The sequence below is a fragment of the Aythya ferina genome (assembly GCF_964211825.1).
Source record: "Aythya ferina genome assembly, chromosome: 2".
Taxonomy (NCBI): domain Eukaryota; kingdom Metazoa; phylum Chordata; class Aves; order Anseriformes; family Anatidae; genus Aythya; species Aythya ferina.
In genome coordinates this window covers 122,591,902-122,611,930 of record NC_140297.1, presented here as the reverse complement: position 1 = coordinate 122,611,930, position 20,029 = coordinate 122,591,902, and the positions used below count along the sequence as shown (strand labels likewise).

The following is a 20,029-nucleotide window of genomic DNA, read 5'->3' as shown; positions in this document are numbered from 1 at the left end:
TACTCAAGGCTTTTGTACTATGAATTTAAAAATAACAACAAACAAATAAAAACCCACAGAATTCTCCAACCCCATGGACCTCTGACACATTACAGTACAGAAGGCATCACCAAGGCAATGAAGTTAAAACACTTTTTCCTCTTGATTTTCATCTTCTCGTTTGCTGACTTGTTCTGATGAGAAGGTTCTGATCTCAGAATTTCCCAAAAAAGGCCATATTTGGTAAATGTTCTCTGATATATGATGATATCCACAGTTACTCAATCATCCTGTCTGTAGTGTTTATGTCTACTCCAAATTTCAAGATGTTTTACTTGCTGCTATTCCAATCTCACAGCACATGTGAGCGTGCTTACTAGGAGGAGATTCTCTGTTTAAAATGATCTAAAAGCTAACATTTTGTTTTGATGTTCAAAATGCCATTTCCTTAGTTACAAAGAAGTTTCACCTCAGAAGAGAAAAAGAAAATCCCCAAACCCACTAGCACTTTTATTTCTATTAGTTGTTTTTTTTAGTAAGTTGGAGTAACTTTTCTAACCCATTTATCTAGCATTAAACTACTCTTCTCCAGCAGAAATTCAGAAGGTTTCTTCAGACATTACCCAAGTGAATCACCCTGCAAGCGAAGTAGTAAACATGCACTGCTGTCTTGAAGAAAGAATAAAATAGTCCACTGTAACCCTAGGAAAAACTATTACAAATTATAAACATCCTTTAAATTTCTAAATTGCAGTCTAAGTTATTATTTCAAATCCTTGAAAACCAAGAACTCCCCTAGTTCATGTCACTTATGAAACAAGTTCTACTTCCCAGCACTTTTTACAGCAGTATCTCAAATGCACAGACCGGCTCCTCCCTAGTTACTTCTAGAATTGCTGCCTTGTTCAGCACACAGGGCGGATGGGACTCTTAGATTAAATCAGATCTGAATGACTAAGATAATATCCTAAAGAGAAGACTCATGTTACCTTGAATACTTACGTACAGACTGCAAGGAGATGATCTGTGCTCAGAGCAGTGAACATCAGGAAAGCTAATTTTCTGTCCATTTTTTCCACCAGCCTCAACTCACCGTGGCACTTTTCTAATTTTTTTTCCCCACACTTTTTTTTGTTGTTGCTTTGTTTTGTACATTGACATACAGATTTTCTTCTAAACATAGATCTCCAGCAGAGGACTTGCCATAGACCCTTCTTCTTGAGAAGTACTCACCAATCACGACTGCAAGCATCTCCTTGGATAACTACTGGCTTCAGCTTTAAGGCAACACAGCCTGGCGTAACATACACTAAGAAGCCCCAAATCCCACGTCTATCACTCTTTCGCCTGAGGCAACTCCCTGTCCGTCTGTCTTGGCTTCCTCATATGTAAAATGCAGAAAACATATTGCAGGAGAGTTTGGAAGATGAATGCACTAGTGGTTGTTGAGGTTTTTCTGTATTTGGATTAAAATTACCGTTTTAAAAGCTCAGTTAGCGATTAATTCTTTACCAAGACATGAAAAGAGACAGTGTTTGTAGGAAGAGTCTGCCTGCTTCATGAGATACAGTGATATTCACAATAAAGTTGGCTGGATAATAAATAAAATTATCAGGTAATCGCTCAGGTAATAGGAGCAAATGAATGAAACAGCTACTTCTATCTTATATTTTATATTTTCTGCAGGTGGAAGAAAGGGAACAGAGAACCTGGCTGCATACATGTATTGCACCCTGCCTCACAGGCACCAGGACAGCATCACCAATTCTGACCTTTCCTAGCTCCCATTCTGTAAATGCAATCAGCTAAAATACATATATTAAATTACATTCACATTTTCTACAGCTTACTTTGTTGTTTTGCAATACTTACTTCCAGCAGACACCTAAAGCATATGCAAACAAAACAACCAAAGACTTCTTGCTAACTGTACATACCAACAAAGTATCACACATTAAGTATGTGGGAAGACAACAAAACGAGAGTTAAAAGCTACCTTTTTTTTCATAATACATATGTATGTATGTATGTATACAAACATTTAAATTTCACTGTGTTCTTTAAATTTCCTCTCCTGATTTCAGACCCCCTTCCCAAAACTACTGTTTTTTCCATTTTCACTTCCCAAAACATCCAAAAAAAGAACGGGAAAATTCAGCTGAATGATGGGGGTTCCTCCTGGTTACATACTCAAGAAATTTTGTTTGGAAAACATAAATTTCATCCTGTCACATAGAACTTACCCAGTCCTCCAGTTAAAAAAGTTCTAAGGAGATAAACCAAGACATGATGGAAAGGCAGATCTTTCTTCTCCTGTCTCTAAATAGAAAAAAGCCTTCAAACATAGTGACTTGCGAAATGGCTTTCGTACATTTAATTTTAGACACACTCCTAAAAATGAAGGAAAAGCAGTAATTAAGCAGTAATTCTAGAAAAGCCTCTCTGATATCAAAAAATCTAACCAACCTTCAACACCTGCAGTTGATCAACTCACAGAAATCCGAGGGCAAAAGGTACAATATATCTTCAGCAGCGATGCATTTTACACCAACGGTACCCATTTTATGAGAGAAAAGCTACTAAAGATTTAATGGTGCCAATTAAAAAAGCCAAGAGTTTGAATGGCTCGATGGCTGAGTCACAGACCTTTTGCCTATAATAGGTTCCATTATAGCCCTGAGCTCAAGCTGTGGGAAGAGGATTGCAGATGAGTAAGAGGAATTTGTATTTTTAAATGTTATTGCAAAGGAAGGTGTCCTTTAAGCATTACGCAGTTGTGACTCCAGCAGCAGTACAGCACCTTGCACTTACCCAGATTCCTAATTTTAAATGAGATGTTCAGAAATGTGTGGACACCTCACAACTACAAAACACTTCGACAAAAATTAAGCCCGTCACTGTAAAGCCCTCCTCATTTCAAACTTGAAATGCTTCAGTATTTCCAGTTTTTGTTATCAGCCCTGATTTTTGGTGTTCATTTATGTTTACAGAAAACAAGGTAAGGCAGCATAGCTGAAGACTAAAGAAATTTGTACCTAACCACAGGATGTCTATAAACTACCGCTGTGATGGAACAGTGAGGAGGAGAAAATTAAATGTTAAAGTGCATCTCAAGATGACTCCCACTGAACCCAGAGAAGTATTTGTGCAATAGCACAATTCTGTATACAAGTCTGATCACACGCATCAACAACAATTAGACTTCAAACAGATACAGGTACAGATTATCCTGAAGGAGAAGGCTAGAGGGAATTTAACTTACTTTAGCCAGATTGCTATTTAAGAAAACATCAGCAGGTCCTAGTAGAGGAAAGAAAGAAAACTGAGATGAAAGGTAAAATTGGCACAAGAACAAATTGGGTATGAAACGAGTCACTAATAAATTTAGGATACAAAGTCTGATGCATGTTCCAACAATCAGACTAATCAGATTTGGGTCACGATTTCAAAAAGGAGTACTGAGAGCAAAAGCCAAGTGCTCTTTAAATTGAAGTTTGATAAGGTTATGAAAAGTACTTCATAAGATGCTACATGTGACAGCTGGAGGCAGAACTCAATGGCCAGACAATCTTCACAAGTACTTTGCTCCTAATGACTACTGACAGCCAAAAATCAACAGCAAGACCTTGTTTAGATTTAAAAATTACATTTATTTTAACAAATGTAATTTGGAATGTGGCAAATACTGGGCATTCTAGTTCAGAAATTAGTTAAATATGCTTAGAGCACCCATTTACGGTTAATATTCATGGGGAACTAAATATTAAGCAAACCAGTACAGTGGGTAAGCCAAGCTTTTTCATCATGTAAGTTTTACACCTCCAAACCTGAAAAAAGGGCTGATTGCCTCTAATTAGACTACCTGATTCAGTCTGAAAAAAAAAAATCTATTGCCTCTTTTATAAGCCTTACTTTGCTCACACCCTTAAAGCCTCAAAGCTATAAATACGGCTACTCAAATACCATATGGAAAACCTCAGTGATTTCAGACATTTGTATTTATTACATCTTTCTTTGACTAGTAAATGCTTTTGTTCATACCACGGCTATCCTAGAAAGGGTTACTTTTAAAATAATGATGCCACAGTTCCAGTGTCCGTGTGCAATGGCTTTTCTATTCCTTGTTTGCACAACTTTCCCCAAACAATGCAGAAGTCATTTTTTATTTTTAGATGCTCTAGATGATAAAGGTTTGCGAAAAGTAGAAGTAAGCAATGTATGAAATTGCTGCTCATAAGTTTCTGGTTTACACAGTTATAATATTTTAATACAAGGGATACACTTTTAAGGATTGGGTTGGTGTAGGAGATGCTGGTATCCAACTGCTGCGTGTGTCTTAATTTGTGCCAGGAATATAACCAGAAAGGCTACAGGGAGAATTTTCATTGCTTTCTTTCTCATGTTCTGCTGGCAACCTTGTTCCTCCTCAAGAGCTTCCTACACACGATGTCCCTAACACAGGAGAGGTGAATCAATGAGCATAAAAGGCGGTAGGAACAAATTCTTCCTTTAAAATTGCCTTCCATAGAAACTACTCCAGAGCTCCCAGATGGGAGCCCCGGACCTGCTTTGACGGCTCTCCAGACCAGTTAATTTACTATCTAAGCCCCACTCCCGTCCCCACCCAGGGAGGCAATTAGATGGTTCACAGGAGTGCTTTGTTTTGGGCTAAGTCCATACAAGTCTGTGTAAAGACTTGGAAGAGATGGAGAAAAGCAAGAGTTTCATCACTTGCACCTACCAGCAGGCACGTGAGAGCCAAGCAGGTAACGACAGAGCAAGAGAAAGTCATACTTCAGCTACTCACAGTCCAGCTGGTAATGTATATTTTTTCCCCACAACTTTTTCTTTGCTTAAGTCACAAATACAAGCATGTACTGCTTCAGCTTTCACAACTCAGAGAGAAAGTGCCCGTGAGCTAAAAGGACAACATGCTGATTGAGATTTCAGCAACTCCTTGTTAGTGATGTTTCAGACCAGGAACTGAAGTAAGGTGGATAGTTTCGTGTGCAATGACAATATACCCTTTGTGTATCAGCCCTACAATTCCACACAAGGATATTTGACTACCCAATTTAGACACAGTAAAAGTCCTTCAAAAGCAGAAAGTTATGTTCTGAAGCTTTGCATTTTGGACACGTGAAGAGACAAAGCACATTGTTGGACCATCTCTGCAGCCCTGTTGTCTGCTGAAGGCCGTACAGGGAGGTGTAGGCAGAACAAACAACCTGGCACCCCAGTGTGGGTGCCAGCACCGAGGCTGGAGCAGTATTACCTCCTGCCTCCCACCTCCTGCCATCAGGGCTCCCCTTGGAGCCCGACCCACAGAGCGGTGGCAGCCGGGGGCGGAAGAGGGCGGAGGTTTGTGGCTGCCTGCGTAACCCCAGGCGTGCCCCCAGCGGCACATTTCCACCCTGGGGAATGGAAACAGCGAGAGAGGGCTTGCCTGCCCCGCCAGCACATCCCCGCTCCCTCCAATTGCTCACACATACCCCAGTGGAAGAAGTTACCAGACGCGGCGGGGACGCATCGCAGGTTAAAGGCATCTTTTCTAGATGGCTTGCTGACACTAACCTGCCGACAATTCAGGGAATGGTGGCGGCCTCACGCTGTCACTTCCCACAAGATTTCCAGCTTCACAGAAAGGCTCAGCGATGCCTGCTTCCCTCGAAACCCAAAGGCAAATACAACATTTCTCACATCTTTCCACACCCTCTCCAAAGAGGACGGGGGCAACCGGCTGCTTCCAGGTGGACTGGGAAGGCGACGCCTCCATCAGCCAGCACCACATCCACCTCCACAGCTTCCTCCATGCTACATCCTGCTTTACACTGAGCTCTAACCCCTCTCGTTTCAGACACCGGCCTAACCAGACCCAGCCTGAAGTGAGGTTTACGCTACGGCATCCAACTCTCTGCTAGAAGTTTTTTGCTGTGTGCTTTATTTTTTGTTGTTGTAAGCCTCTAGAGCAGCAGTGTAACAAACCTCCCCTACAAATGTTGTTGTTTAGTGTATAACCTGCCTGCCTTCATCACCTTTCCCAGGTCCACGGGGGACTGGAGGTACGCAGGCCACAGGATGGGACCACCGCCTCAAAGAGACCTTAATGGATGCACGTGAGACACAAAGCCCAGAGAGATCAGCAGTAATCAATTCTATTTTTCTCTTGAGGTGGGGAGATAGCAGCTCCCCGAATGGCCTTGCCATCACAGTATTTTATTAACTTCAGCATGACAAAGTGGGCTTGAAATCACAGACTTGTTAAAAATCCTTTGATGTTATATATGCTGCCCAAGATCCATTTATGTCAAAGAGCCCAAGATACTCCTCAAGCTCTCGCTCTTTAGTCACAGCAACAAATAAAGAAAGCCTTTGAATACGTTACCTAATATGCATATTATGACATGTCATAGCCGGGCCTTTTCCCAGCTCCTGTAGTAATTGAACTAAACCAACAATTAAATCAGAAAATGTCATTAGGCCTTAACTCACCTCCCCCCACTGCCTTCAAAAAAAAAAAAAAAAAACAAAACACCAAACCACTCTTCCTTTTCTGCGGACAAACACCTCATTTAGAGGTACCAATTGAGATAACTCTTAATTATAGTGTCTAAATCATATTTTAGTTATCCAGCCAGTCTGATTAACATTGTTCTATGAAACATTAAGCACCTTATCTTTAGTAAAGGACCACCTAATGAGCTCCAGCTGTTCTTTACCAAACCTATAATAAAATGTAAAAATCCCTATATGTAGCGGGTCTCAAATCCGATGTGCCTACAGCAATATCAGGTTTTAATTTTGTTTTATATATTATAACTAGAGGTGTGTCTAAAGCGACCCATTACAGCCTGCCCCTCACCACCACCAGAAGTGAGGCGCAGCGAGGAGCAGAGATCCCTGCTTTTAGGATTGAGCCCAGTAGGGTTACTCTCTGTAAGCTGCCACAGCCACATATTGATTACACCCCCGCTCCCAACCACGCAACCTTTGCCATTCAGCAGCATGAACTAGCAGCAGAAATAGCTAATGGTAAGCTGAGCTTTAGTCTGCAGTTTGTGGCTGTTGTGACAGTTTGTGGCTGCTACCGCGCGTCTCCTCCTCCATTATCCTATCCAGATGCATACTGCTGACAAAGTGCAGGCAAGCGAAGCATTTCTGTGTTAGGCGACACAGAGAAGTTCTTGATCTGTCTTGATCTGCATGGCACTGGATATTCAAGCAGGGAATTTCAGGAACTGCCCTGCAGCCCCTTAGCACTGCTACAGAGCACCTTACAAACACCCAGGAACATGAACATGCACAGGAATATTAGCAATACAACCATGAAAGAAACAGTTAACAAGCAAACTGTGTCAAATAGCAAAAACTCCCCAAATCCCAGTACAATGCCTTAGTTTTCAAACAAGTTCTCTTGATATATTCCAAGGGAGGATAGCAGAGAGAAAGACTTAAGAACTAAGTAGTCATCCAATATTATCTGTATTTCCACAAGTGACAATCCTTGTCCCCATAAACATTTACAATATTCCATTAATAAACTGGGATATAAATAACAACTATAAAGCTCAAAGTCCTAGCATAGTTTCAATGACTACTGTGCTTCATGTATGGTTGCGTATGTAACTGGAGAGGTCACCTTTTTACAGCAAGTATTGCTTTAAATTCAAACATGCACTGTATGTTATAAGCCTCTCACTATATTTAGCAACAATTGGCTGGTACAGAAAGATTTATTCCAAAAATAAAATAAAGCACTTCATATCATTCGGTGCTCACATGTAAGGAAAATTACGCCATTATCACAGTTATCAGAGTCTTGCAGGGCCAAAAAAGATAGGAAGTACCAGAATGCAAGTGGATGGAGGGCCATCTGGAGAGGGAGAGAGACGTAAAAGGAGAGTGGAAAAAACACAGTTCATATTGACACCTAGATTTTAGGAAGTTAGTTATGAAGCTTGTCGCAAATTCGCTCTCCCTCTTTTCTTACAAGAACACTAAATTCAAAATCTACGGAACCATTAACTTCTTAATTACTACAGTCATTACATTCTTTTGGTTATGTGAGTTATATAAGACATAAAACTATTTAAGAATGATTGAAATCGACTAATACTTTTCTAATTCAACTGATTAAATTATTCAGTCCATTTTACAAAAAAGGATCTTTTGTAAGTGGGCATACATCGCTTTTGGGAACTCTTGTACTATATGTGAAAATTTCTCCTCTGATGAGAACAAGTTTATATTTAACAAAATAGAAAAAAGGGAACGATTAAATTTAATTCAGTGCTTGGTTTTCCCTGAAACACTTTAGCATGTTCCCTGAAACAATACAGCAAAGATAGATTTTGTGTTGTATACTGAAACACGTGCAGTTTTCCAAAATCAAGAGGTTCACAGCATTCCACAGAAACTTGCCGCACTCCAGAAGTTAACAGTTCTCAATGTTTCCTTTCTACAATGTCAACCCACACAATGTGAACCCACTCCCAGAAGTTCTTAAATTGTATGCTTGTTCAGGATAAGCTGCTGTCTCCTAAGCTTGGCTAATGAAAATTAAATATAACAAAGCTGAAGAAGTAGAGGAAACAGACCCTAGGTACTGATTCAGGGATGCACAGGTGATGGAGAAACAGAAGCAAAAAAACAATTCCTCGCAACAGTGGAAGCTCAGAGAGATCCACTTGCTTCCCATTTTCCTCCACATCTTCTTTATCTTCTCTGCTCCTAGGTTAACCTCTATGATTGCTGGATTCCTGGACAAGAGGCACTGACATTTTGTTGCATGAATTTGATTCCAGCTTCTTCTTAAAGGTGGAAATCTCACTCCTCCCCAGCATATTTCTTCCACAGGTTATTCTGCTAGGTTAGTGAATTGAAAACTGTGTGCATTTGTGTACATCTTTTTACTTACTGTTATTTTTTTCTCTTCTGGCTATCATTTATGCCAGGTTAGTGAGAGAGTCAGCTCTGAGGAGACTAAACAACAGTCTGAGCAGTGGGGAGTGGGATTCCCTGCTCCGAGCTGTTACACTGGCTGGCCCTGTCCTCTTGAGCTGCACTCAAGCAAGAGCAATACTGGTAGGAGCTACAAGAAAAGCAGGGAGATGACACGTTTTCAAGTACTGGATGTCTGAGCAAGAATCTGAATCAGGAGTTTTTAAAAAAATGCAGAAAGAGTGCTGATTCAATGGTTTGTAAATCAATCCTCTACTCAGACACTAAGCCATCCAATCTATCAGTTATGTATCTTCATAAAGAGGACTTTAAAATTAATGCAAGTTTTACTTCTAAGTTTTATTGCTTTTAAATAATTCTTTATGTCGAAGGAAAAAAAAGCAATACATTCATGCTCAAGAAAAAATAATTCATGGATATTGGAGGCATTGTCCCTCATTTTTAACACACGTAACACACATCTAACAAAATTGTTCTAAGCTCTCTTTGCTGGAAAGATGATGTTCTTTTGTGTCTTCAGTAAGAAAACACCTGCAAATATCTCAACTGGAAGAGGAAATAAGTCCTTCTGTTCGAAAAGGAAAAAAAAAAAAGGAAAAAATGAAAACACACGTCTGAAATTAAATCACTTACATTTGTGTGAAAAAGGGAACAAAAGGTGAGAGTTTAAAAAAAAAAAAATGGGAGAAGTTGGAATTTGACCGTCTCTCTAATTCAATAAAACAGGACAAAACTTTGGCTTCTAATGGAGATTTTAACTTATCAAAACTTGAGGGAAGACTCCAGGGCTGGTAACTGAGGGCAAGTTCTACAGAATCTTGAGCTCGTGTAAGGGTATTATAGGATCATTGATCCTCAGAGGAGGAGGCTGTCCCTGTCTTCCCCACCAAGCATTCCCATTCCCACACCACCACCTGGGTGATCCTGAGGTCACACCACAAACAGATGCTGGGACGTGACCTAGACAGAAGCAAACCGGCCAGAGAAGTATCCTTAACAGCACAAGGGTTCACCCAACAATAGCGTGTGCGAGGGAAGGGTTAATATACATAGCATCTCAGGCTTCATCTAGCTTAATTTGCATGGATTTTAATTTTTTTTTTCCCCAGCACTGACTAGGCATTTTGAGCTTCAGCTGCTGGAAAAGTGGTGGGGCAGAAGACAGCACCTGGTCTAGCACCGGTACAGCCCGGCCGCTCTCCAGTTCTCCCTCTCCAGTCCCCACACGCCTCAGGTTGCAGGCTGAATGCTCCAGTTTCCAGTTTCCAAGCTGCTCGCACTGGCAAGGAGGTGCAGCCCGAGCAGCGTGCAGGGCACTAAGGGGCACCAGCGGGCCAAATGGCTACCGCTCGCTAGGGCTCGGAGGCAGGTGACTCGAGCAGCTAGCACGGCAGTGACTCCCTGAACTTCTCTATCCCCTTTTTAACCCTGGCTGTTGGCCATTTCCTCTCTGTTCCTCCTCCTCGGCGCTGCTCCATCAGGTCAGCTGCGTTTCACTCCCCCCTCCCCAAGGGCCGCTTCCTGCCCACGTTTCCTACTCCGCTCCCGAGAATCAGCCTCGCCGTCCTTCAACCCCTCCCCGCGAGCCTGAGAATTAGTCAGAAGAAAGACTTGCATGCAGAGATACTTTAATCACTGGAGGGGAAAAAAAAAAAAAAAAAAAAAAAAAGCAAGGGTGTTTCCCTCTCTCCTGAGCTACTCAACTTTAGAACTGGTGACAAAAAAAGGCATCAAATATTTATACATCGCATTTCTGAAGAAAAACCCAAAACTTTGTTCCCCAAATCCACTAGCACCTTTAAAATATACTCCCAAACTATTAAAGGAACAGATATCCAGGAAAGAAATCTCTCAAAGGGCAGGGAGGAATGGAGTAGAAGGAATAGAAAAGAAATGGAACAGAAGGTACAAATACGTCGTATTTGGTGTAATTCTGATACGTTGTTCAGGTAAGACAATCCCTTTTTTTTTAAAGTACCAATCCAATACGTTAGCTTCATAGCTGACTAAATTATCATTTCTTTCACTATATTTCAATTTTGAACATTCAAAAGTCAGCAGCACTGGCACCACTGAACTGAAGGAGGAAATACCCTTTGCAGACAAAGTTAAAAAGCAAACCTCAAAGCCATGGTGCTCTATCAGAGTGGAAGCTGGTTCACTTACTGTCCTCAGAGGAAAGAAAGAGGAGGACGCTTATGCAAGTTTGTAACACCCACATTCACGGTACAAGCAAGGGCTGATAAGTTTAAAACCAATGGATGCCTCAAATTCCACATGCAAGAGTAGGATGGAAGACCAGGAGGAAGATCCATAACAAAAGACAGGAATTTATTAATTCAGCTGTAACCTGTTCGTTACTAAGGCTGTTGATGTAATTAAAGGAAGATAATAAAAGAAAGAAAAAAAGCAAGTCCAGTGTTTTCTCCTTTCATTTGCTCCAATTTTCAGCCCTTCAGTTATGTGGGCTGCTGCTGATACAGACATCAGGGTTTGCAATACCAGTATCAGCTTTCAGTCATGAAAAAAGCTTCCCCAAAACAACAGATTTAAATTTGCTCAGATAAATACAAAACATGAGGATGTGTTCAGTCATGGAAAAATAAGATGATTGCCAAATCCCACCAGCAGATCAAGACACTATAACGAAGTACGGAACAGCAGCGTCAGTTAAAAATATTTCTAGCTGGGCGATTCCTCAGATAATTCAAATGATTTCAAGAAAATACATTCAGGCCACCAACATATCATAGGAACTTTCCACATAGTCATGTTGAAGAACAAGTCTGGTAACTCTTAAGCCTCCAAAATTGGTATGCTGATGCAGACTTGTATTTTTATGCTAATGCTGCAAACTGACTTTACCCAAAACTCCGGAGCAGATAATTTAATGACACGAATTATTTTCATTGCAGTCAAATCATGGCACCCGAGGGAAGAGCTATTCTTGAAATTGCTTGTACCTCCTTAATACTTAAAAAAGAGCATAGTAAAACTACCTCAAAACTACAAATCTTTGGCCCAAAGGCCTACTCACTCCAGAATCACTCTAACCTCTTATTTAGAAGTGTACACACAGCCTTCTCAAAGCTGAGGAGCAAATAAGACTTTAGGTCTCTTAATGTCAATTACTAGACTGGAATGTACCTAAGGAGTTTCATAACATGAATGTTTGTGTCTTGACAAAAGTATTTGATATCAGTTACTATATCCTTAGAGACCTGGATGTGAACTAGCTCACAGCAGAACCTGAACCTTCTCAGATTTTCATTCATCATTCGTCACAACTTCTGACCTGGCATAAATTTTTTACATATATTTTTATATGTGCATGTGCATTTATAGTTTGCATGGTCATATGATCATACATACATATGTATGCATATTTCTCTACATGTAAACACCACACAACTGTAGTCAATCAAGGTTGAACATTAGTGTTTAATTTGTTCCGTGTAGCCTAGCACCCTCACCAATCTTGCCAACACACATCATTTTGCTGGTTGACAAACAGTTGAAGAACAAAACTAGAATTTCCAGGGCAGCCATGTGACTTTGCTGAACGTGCAGCACATGCAGTACCCCAAGAGACCAGCTAGCAGTTAACGTGAAAGAGCCTCTGAATCAAACGAAGAAGTATCCTACAGTGTTTAGAAATTATTATTTTTTTTTGAGTTGTTCTACTTATTTACAGGAAAATGGTCAAGAATCTAAATACTTAACAGATGAGTCACGTGTTTTCTGGAACAGTGGGTTTTTGCTTACGAATATTCATTTATAGGAACAATCCTAACCATTTGAAGTTATAACATTTCTTACTAAATAAAGTTCCAGTACACAAACTGAAAGGTAATTGGTTGTGAAAAGACAGGAAGGAGATGAGGCGGCTGCCTCTTCCTACTATTCCCAAGCATTAAAAATATTTAAGTACCCAGGAGAAAGTCAACTTGACTTGAGCGTGCCAGCAGCACCAACTTAACACGGACTCTGCTGGGTTAGAATTCACTTTGAAACAGCCAAGCTGAAAACAGTTTGCATTAACACCCCTCTCCGTTGTGGTATATCTGAGTATAAATTATGCTGAGGCAGCAACGTGAAGGTTTAAATTCAGAAAGGTCCTGTCACAGGGATGACTCTGCTGGTGACTCAGCTGGACTTTCCCTGCCTCTTCCCCTACAATGAAAGGCAGGAAATTTCAAAAGAGTGCATTCACGCCAAAGAGAGCCAAGAGTTACCACGCAAAGCAAAGTCACATGCCCACAGGTAAACAAGACGGAAGAAAAAAAAATCTGGTAGCAAACTGCTAGCACAAAACAAAGACCTCCTCCAAAAGAGGTTGGGCACCTCAACCCAATATTTTTCAGCACTGCCAGAGTTGCTGTAGAGTTCTACCATTTAATCTAGCATGGAGGCCATTAACCATAACCATTTGTCATTGAAGTGTTCCCATATTTGACTACAAATAATGTACATCGCTTCATGTTTGTGGAACATGGTTAATGAATAGGACTCGAAACTCCAGCCCACACAGGAGCCAGCAGCTACTGTAAATAAAAAGTTCTGTAGAACAACACACCCAGGATAGTTTATTCTTGGCAGAGAAAACTCTTACACTCAATTACTATCAAAATGTAAGAGAAGCTGCATGGCATCAGACCCCCAAAGACCTATCTAATCTGATATCCCACCTCTGATAAAGTCTGAGGAAGAGTATGAGAAGTAAACATGTACACAGTAGATGCATCCCGATAACGAACTCTCAGCCACTTGTTATTTGTGGCACAGATCTGATGAGGCAAATGTGGTGCCTTCATGTTTATCCAACACTGGTGCATTTTTCTGTACATCTCAGAGAGCAGCTTCTTAATGTGGTGTTCTACACTCACCACCTGATAATTTGCCGAATGCCCTAAAACTATTTGGGAGACAAAACCAGGAGACAAACAACATTTGTTTCATATTCACCATTTCCATGTACCCATACCACACAGAACTTTACAGATTTTTGGCTGTATCTTCCCTTCTCCCCTTTAACCATTCCTCTCCATCCTTTTTTCCATGTGCTATTGTATTTTCTGAGGCCTGAGGAAGGACCAAAAACTACACAGCACTTGCCACGTAGGCATACCATGCATATAGGTATGACCATGATAGCAGTTTTTGCTTTGCTCTCTACTACTTCCACAGCAATTCCTACCATTTTACTCCTGTGACTGTCATAGCGTGTCTCAGCCAGCCATCCAACACCAAGATCCTGTTCCTAAGCAGAGATTTTTGTTTGCCATTCCATTGCCCAGGCACCATGCCTTGATGTATACAGCTTACAGCCAAAGGGTTGACGTTCCTATTGCATTTCTAGCCATTTAGAAATACAGTAGCTTCACTGCTGTAGGTTCTTCCTCAGTTCTGCACTTGGCACTCAGCTTTATTTGACTACATTAACAACAACAGTGAACTTTGTCATCTGACTTTCCACTCTTTTCCACAACATTTATGAATATTTTGGAGAGCACAAGCTTGTAAGCCCAACACAGATGCCTACTCCGCTGTGAAAACAAACAAGCTACTCCCACCCTCTGCTTTGTACCTTGGCCAACCATCCTGCCACCTCAGAACCTGTCTCCCCACGGCCACTGAACTCTTCCAAAAGCCTTTACCGAGGAACGTTTCCAAAACAGGGCTTGAAAATCAAACACACCAACTGCACATCCCAATGCTATGCTGATGTGTATAATAGCTGTAAAATTCAACTGAAGTCAGCAAGTCACTGCTAACAAGGTCCTAGCTTTCATAACCACATCTAGCTTTCATCTGTTAATCCAGCCCAGATGAACTGTCAATCACCAGCTGTACCTCCCAGCCAAAATAATTAGCAATTTTGTACACAAAAAGTAAAGAACCCTAGAATCGACACAGCAATTTCTTTCGAGTTAAAAGCAAAAGAATTTCACTTTCCTTCCAACATATCTAAAAACAAAACAGTAATTTGGTTAACCACAAGTATTACAGCCTTCCCATGATAAGGCTAGCTTCAAATCACTGAAAAATAATTACTAAGATGGCTTCTGTTGATTTAAAAGTACATAGTGATTTTCATTTCACCAACTGCATTCATTTGTTGATTCATTTTATACAAATAAAAACAAACCAGCCATTTAAATAACTGTTGCTCAGCGAACAGTCTTCTGCCAACTGACATGAAGGCAAAACCACGACAGAGGCAGGATAGCTGCAAATTCTGCATTCAAGCTCAAGAGCAGGGTTTTCACACATCTGCATTTTTCCCCAGGGGGTGAGGAGGAGCTGAGTTTTCATTGACTCGAACAATTTATATTTGATCCAAACAGTTTTCCAGGGGGAAATGAGTGCCTGTCAAGTGTTTCATTACTACAGTCAGGTCTCAAACTAATTACTTAATGGGAAGGTATGTTAGCAATAACTTTTACCAAATAAAAACTTAACAGAAGTAGGCTAACAGAAGCTACTTGGCTAGCTACATCTGCTTGAATTACTGATTTTAATCAAATAACCTGAGTTATCATGTGGTTTTCCTCTAATTATTTAGTTTCAGCACTTACCTTTGTTCAAGTTATTCATGTGCTGTTCAAAACTTTGTAATAGGCTGCACAGCTCATTTAAGAGTTGAGCTGTCTGCATTTTACCTTTTCAGTTAAAGGGAAAGGAACCCAAGAACATTGAAAAAGCCCTTCTATTCTACAAGGAGATGCTGTCCTCCCAAACCATCTGTTGCTGCAAAAAAGAAGTTTACTGGATGATCAGATGAAAACATGGAATTAACTCCACTGCAGAAGACCACAGCTTTAGAGCTCAGCCTTTGTCACAGTCAATCTCAAGTCTCCCATTCCTACGTCCCCACCATCGTTAGCTGCGAAAGGTATCAGCAATGCTGGGTTTTGCTCCTTACAGCTTTATGAGTCTTGTTTTACGATGTCCAGATTTTTTTTTTTCCCGCTAGATGTGTCAGCTCTCATCTTCAGGGTAAAAGCAATGTCTCCAATCTCATACCTCTTTCTGATCTGCAATCTTTTTGTACAGATTTTTCCATGCCATCATGTCCGTCAAATTTTCAAAATTTCTGCTTATTCTCTTGGTTTTTTGTTTGTTTGTTTTTATGGTTTTTTTTTTTTTTTTTTTTTTTTTTTCCCCATGAAGTTCTCTCCTTTTCTGTCCCACTTAGCCACACAACCAATAACACAAGAGGCATTGCCAGGAGCCACCCATTCAGCCAGGACCGCACAACCCTACATCCACGCGAGAACAGCAATTTACATTCCCCAAAGTGTGAGCCTGGATGTGGGGGTAGAGGAATGGCCACAATGCGAATAAAATTCCCCCCCGCCCAATAAAGTGGAGTAAAGGAGAGAAAGATGGTCGTGAAGACACCCTTCCAAGGGCAGAGCTTCCTCTTCCCACCCATGAAGAGTCCGGCCTTCCCCTCACCCCAGCTTAGCCCCTGATCTCCCTTGCAGGGCTTCATCACCCTACGGCATACACCCAGCACTCCCCCCTCGGAGAATGTGGAAGCCTCTCCCAGCTGCTGAGCTGCTACATCCACCACTCCTTGTCAGCTGCCTCTCCGCAGCACATACATCTGATTCCCAGAGCCGCCTCATGCTGTGCAGAGCAGCTAACAGAAGCAGCCGGCAGGCAGCAGTGGAGGGGACTGCCGAGCAGCTGCCTTCCACGCAGTCCTGGGACGCTGGCTAGGACAGCTGTTTTTATGATTTATTGGGCTTATTGTAGCGTCGTGTCATTAGGACTGCATTCCAACAATTGTCTCCAAATATTTATGGGCAGAGCTGCTTGGCATTAATTACCGCGGGGCTTTAAAAATAATTAAACCTCCGATATCTTGGCCACCTATTAGTTCGGTACCAAAACCTCTTGAATGATTGACTGACAGAGCCAGAGGCAAGCGGTGGCAAAGCCAAAGATCCCAAAAGGCACCTTTTCAGCTCAGGTTTAACTTACTAACACATAGTCAAACCTGCTAAGCTACAGAAGGATCAAGATGTTTTAACGTTTCTAGCTTTTAATTGAAAAACAACATGGAAGCAATATATTTTCACTGCAATCCAGCAGATCAGAGACTTGGTAAAATAAAACTTCTATCTTACTTGAGATTTCATCTAAGCCTCAGAAGATTTGATTTTAGACTATGATTCACATCTGCTGTCTTCTGTTGCATAAACTGTTGCCCCATCACTTCCCAACTGCATTACTTTGTGCTGAACAAAGTTTGTCCTGGAATTTTTTCACATATGAAAATTTCAGCTTGAACTTAACAAAACGAAAACAAAACATTTGCTTAGCATTTAAAGAAAATGCTCAGTTTTGCTAAGACAAACCCATTACAACACACACTTCTTTTTGCAGGTTGCAAATACAAGATGCTAGTTTAAATTACAGTTCTCACACATGCTTTCTATTTTCTCCTCAAAGGAACCAACAAGGAAAAAGAAGCAGGTATTCAGTTTGTCCTGGCGCTGGATCATATTTCAGTCTATCCATAATGTTGCCCTGTAATAATCACTGTAAGTACATTAGCAAGCTATCTGAACCTCATTTTACCTTCAGCTTCCGTGTACCAAGAAAGCCACGTAACCAGTGAAAATCAGGGCAGTCAAGCTCGAACAACTGTTTTGAAAACACAGACCTTGTGTATACTGAAATTATTGCAAATGCATTTCATCTTTTACTCATCGGAAGCAGCTTACCTGAAGGACAGGCACTTTTTGCGGTGTGTTTTGTGGTGACTGGTGAAGCTGTGCCCAAGGCTGATGATGAGGATGTGGTGGTGGTGAAGACTGATGATGTATCCCTGGATGAGGCTGCATGGGAGGACAGGTTGGCATTTGCTGTTGAAAAGACTGCTGTTGACTAGGAAGCTGCTGGCCAGATATTAGTCGCTCTTGTATTGCTTGTGGATCTGCAAGGCCAACACCTGGACAACCGTTTGGTCTCATGTGCCCACCCATCTCCCGTGGTGTTGAAGACATACCCATAAACGGCCGATTCTGTTGCATGTTTCGGGGGCCCATATTCCTTTGTCCAATTCCCATGGCACCAGGGGGCTGGTGTGACGGCTGAGGATGGGGTATATTTGGATAATTGCCAACTTCCATTGGTATTCCAGCGCTACCGGGTCTGACCTGCGGAGGAGGTGTACCTGCTGGATTACTCATTGCTTTCATAGGTGACATGGGAGGTGGAGAGGCATAAGTTCCCTGAGGCTGTGAAGGGTGCATAGTTTGCGTGTTCATTTGGTTAAGTGAGCCACTAGGGTGGATGGGTTGCTGGTGCATTAGTCCTTGACCACTGTTTGATGGAAATCCTACAGCATTTGGGTATCTTGGTACAGACTGATTCATTGGAGTGTTATTTGTAAGGCCTAAATTCTGATTCATCCCTGTATTATTAACTAATCCCTGATTAAGGTTACTGTAAGGATATCGAGAATACTGCCCTGAGTTGTTTATAGTAGGTGAGGGTACCGTCTGGCTCCGAGAACTAAAATTAAGTGTTTGCGGCCGAACAGCACCCTGCTGGGGAGGATTAGGGGAGAATCTGGGACTGTGGGCTACTGATTCTCCATGGAGAGCAGTGGGGGGATGGTGGTGAAATTGCTGGACTGAGTGTCGCAAAGAAGGTGCCATACTGGGATTCTGCTGGGGCACATGAGACAAGTGGCCAGGTCCTGAGGTGGCAATGAAAGGGTTTCCCTGATTGAGGCCTTCCTGGCCTTGAGAAAACTGGTTCATCCTTTGCTGTTGCGGCTGACCATGCTGCTGCATTGAAAAATCGCCGCGAGCCATGTAGTTTCCCATCTGCTGCATGTGCTGAGGGTGGCCCTGCCCAGGGGGTCCGGAGGGTGCCTGAGGCGGCTGCGTCGGTTGCGGCTGCGGCTGCTGCTGCTGCTGGTAGGGTGCTCTGATCTGGTCTGGCACTTGAACCGCCCGCGGCCCCCACATGGAGCCACTGTCTACGAAGGGTTGCCCGTGTCTTTCGTTCTGCATGCTAGGATAGACTCCCATCTGACCACCGGCACCACTGCCGTGAGGAACCTGAGGAACCGGGGGGTTGTGATACTGCGAATGAGGTGACGCTATACCGTTCCCAGGGGCATTGCTTATCATCCTGTTCGGCTGATCCATCAGGTGCATTTTCTGCTGTTCGTATTGATTATAGTGATCAAAATGGGTCAACTTTGCTTGGTTTTGATTTGCGGGGGGGTGATGAAGAGATGACTGTAAAGAGGGAAATCCTTGATCCATGGGCATTTGCTGCCCCATAGGATTCACCGGGTTTTCAGGATATCCACATTCTCCAAGACCTTCCAGCCCTTCACTGAAAATATTCCCATCTTCTCCAAACAGACTCATCATTCCTGGATCTGCCATCTTTTTTCAGCACACAGCTCCTCGGAGCTACAACTAGAAAGCTAGTCTGTGCTTCACCTCGGTGAGGTGTTTTGTCCTCAAAGCCTTTAATCCTCAACTAATCTCCTTCATGTCATTCCATATTTCCTTAATTCTTTTGGACCACGCAGTGTCAGGCAAAGTCTGGTTACTGCTCCTAGAGGAAGCGGGGGAAGGGAGAGAAAGAAAGGAAAATGTTGAAATAAATAACATCGGGCAATATAAACAAAACACAGTTAACTCTTTTTTAGACAACGGCAGCTAGTTTCAGCCCTTGAAGCACATCTTAAAAATGCATTTCACTTTAAGAAGGTTGCGTTAGCTTTATCAGGAGCTTTATTACGATAGAGAGTTAGGAAGCAAGCAAAACACTACCCTTAACCTTAAATTAATCCATTCACTACACTTCCTAGTGTTCCTTTCTTGGGTGGAATAGAACAAAAGAACACAACATGCAGCAGCAGCAGCTGCCACAGCAGGTAGGCAGATGTATGAATATAGCCAAGCAGCCCATCTGCCGAACTAAAGCCCTGAAAACGCTCTAGTTACCAACAGCATGTCCTTAACCTTATTCCCTTGAGCTGCGTAATCAGATGAGCAAGCAGAAGCACCAAGTCCTGCGACAGACTAAAGTTAGTTATACAGACAAC

At 41.9% G+C, this 20,029-nt stretch overlaps 1 protein-coding gene across 5 annotated transcripts in view; it reads right to left on the bottom strand.

The window, feature by feature from the left end:
• The window catches only part of CHD7 (chromodomain helicase DNA binding protein 7), a 128,886-nt gene that overhangs the window by 68,544 nt on the left and 40,313 nt on the right, over positions 1-20,029 (bottom strand). For 4 of the 5 annotated variants that reach the window (XM_084511366.1, XM_084511362.1, XM_084511365.1 and 1 more), the window contains one exon: positions 17,679-19,536. In XM_084511366.1, coding sequence (XP_084367492.1) covers positions 17,679-19,361 — 1,683 coding nt within the window. In that variant the 5' untranslated portion in view covers positions 19,362-19,536. The remainder of the gene's footprint in view (positions 1-17,678; positions 19,537-20,029) is intronic. The other variant, XM_084511364.1, reaches the window with a different exon arrangement.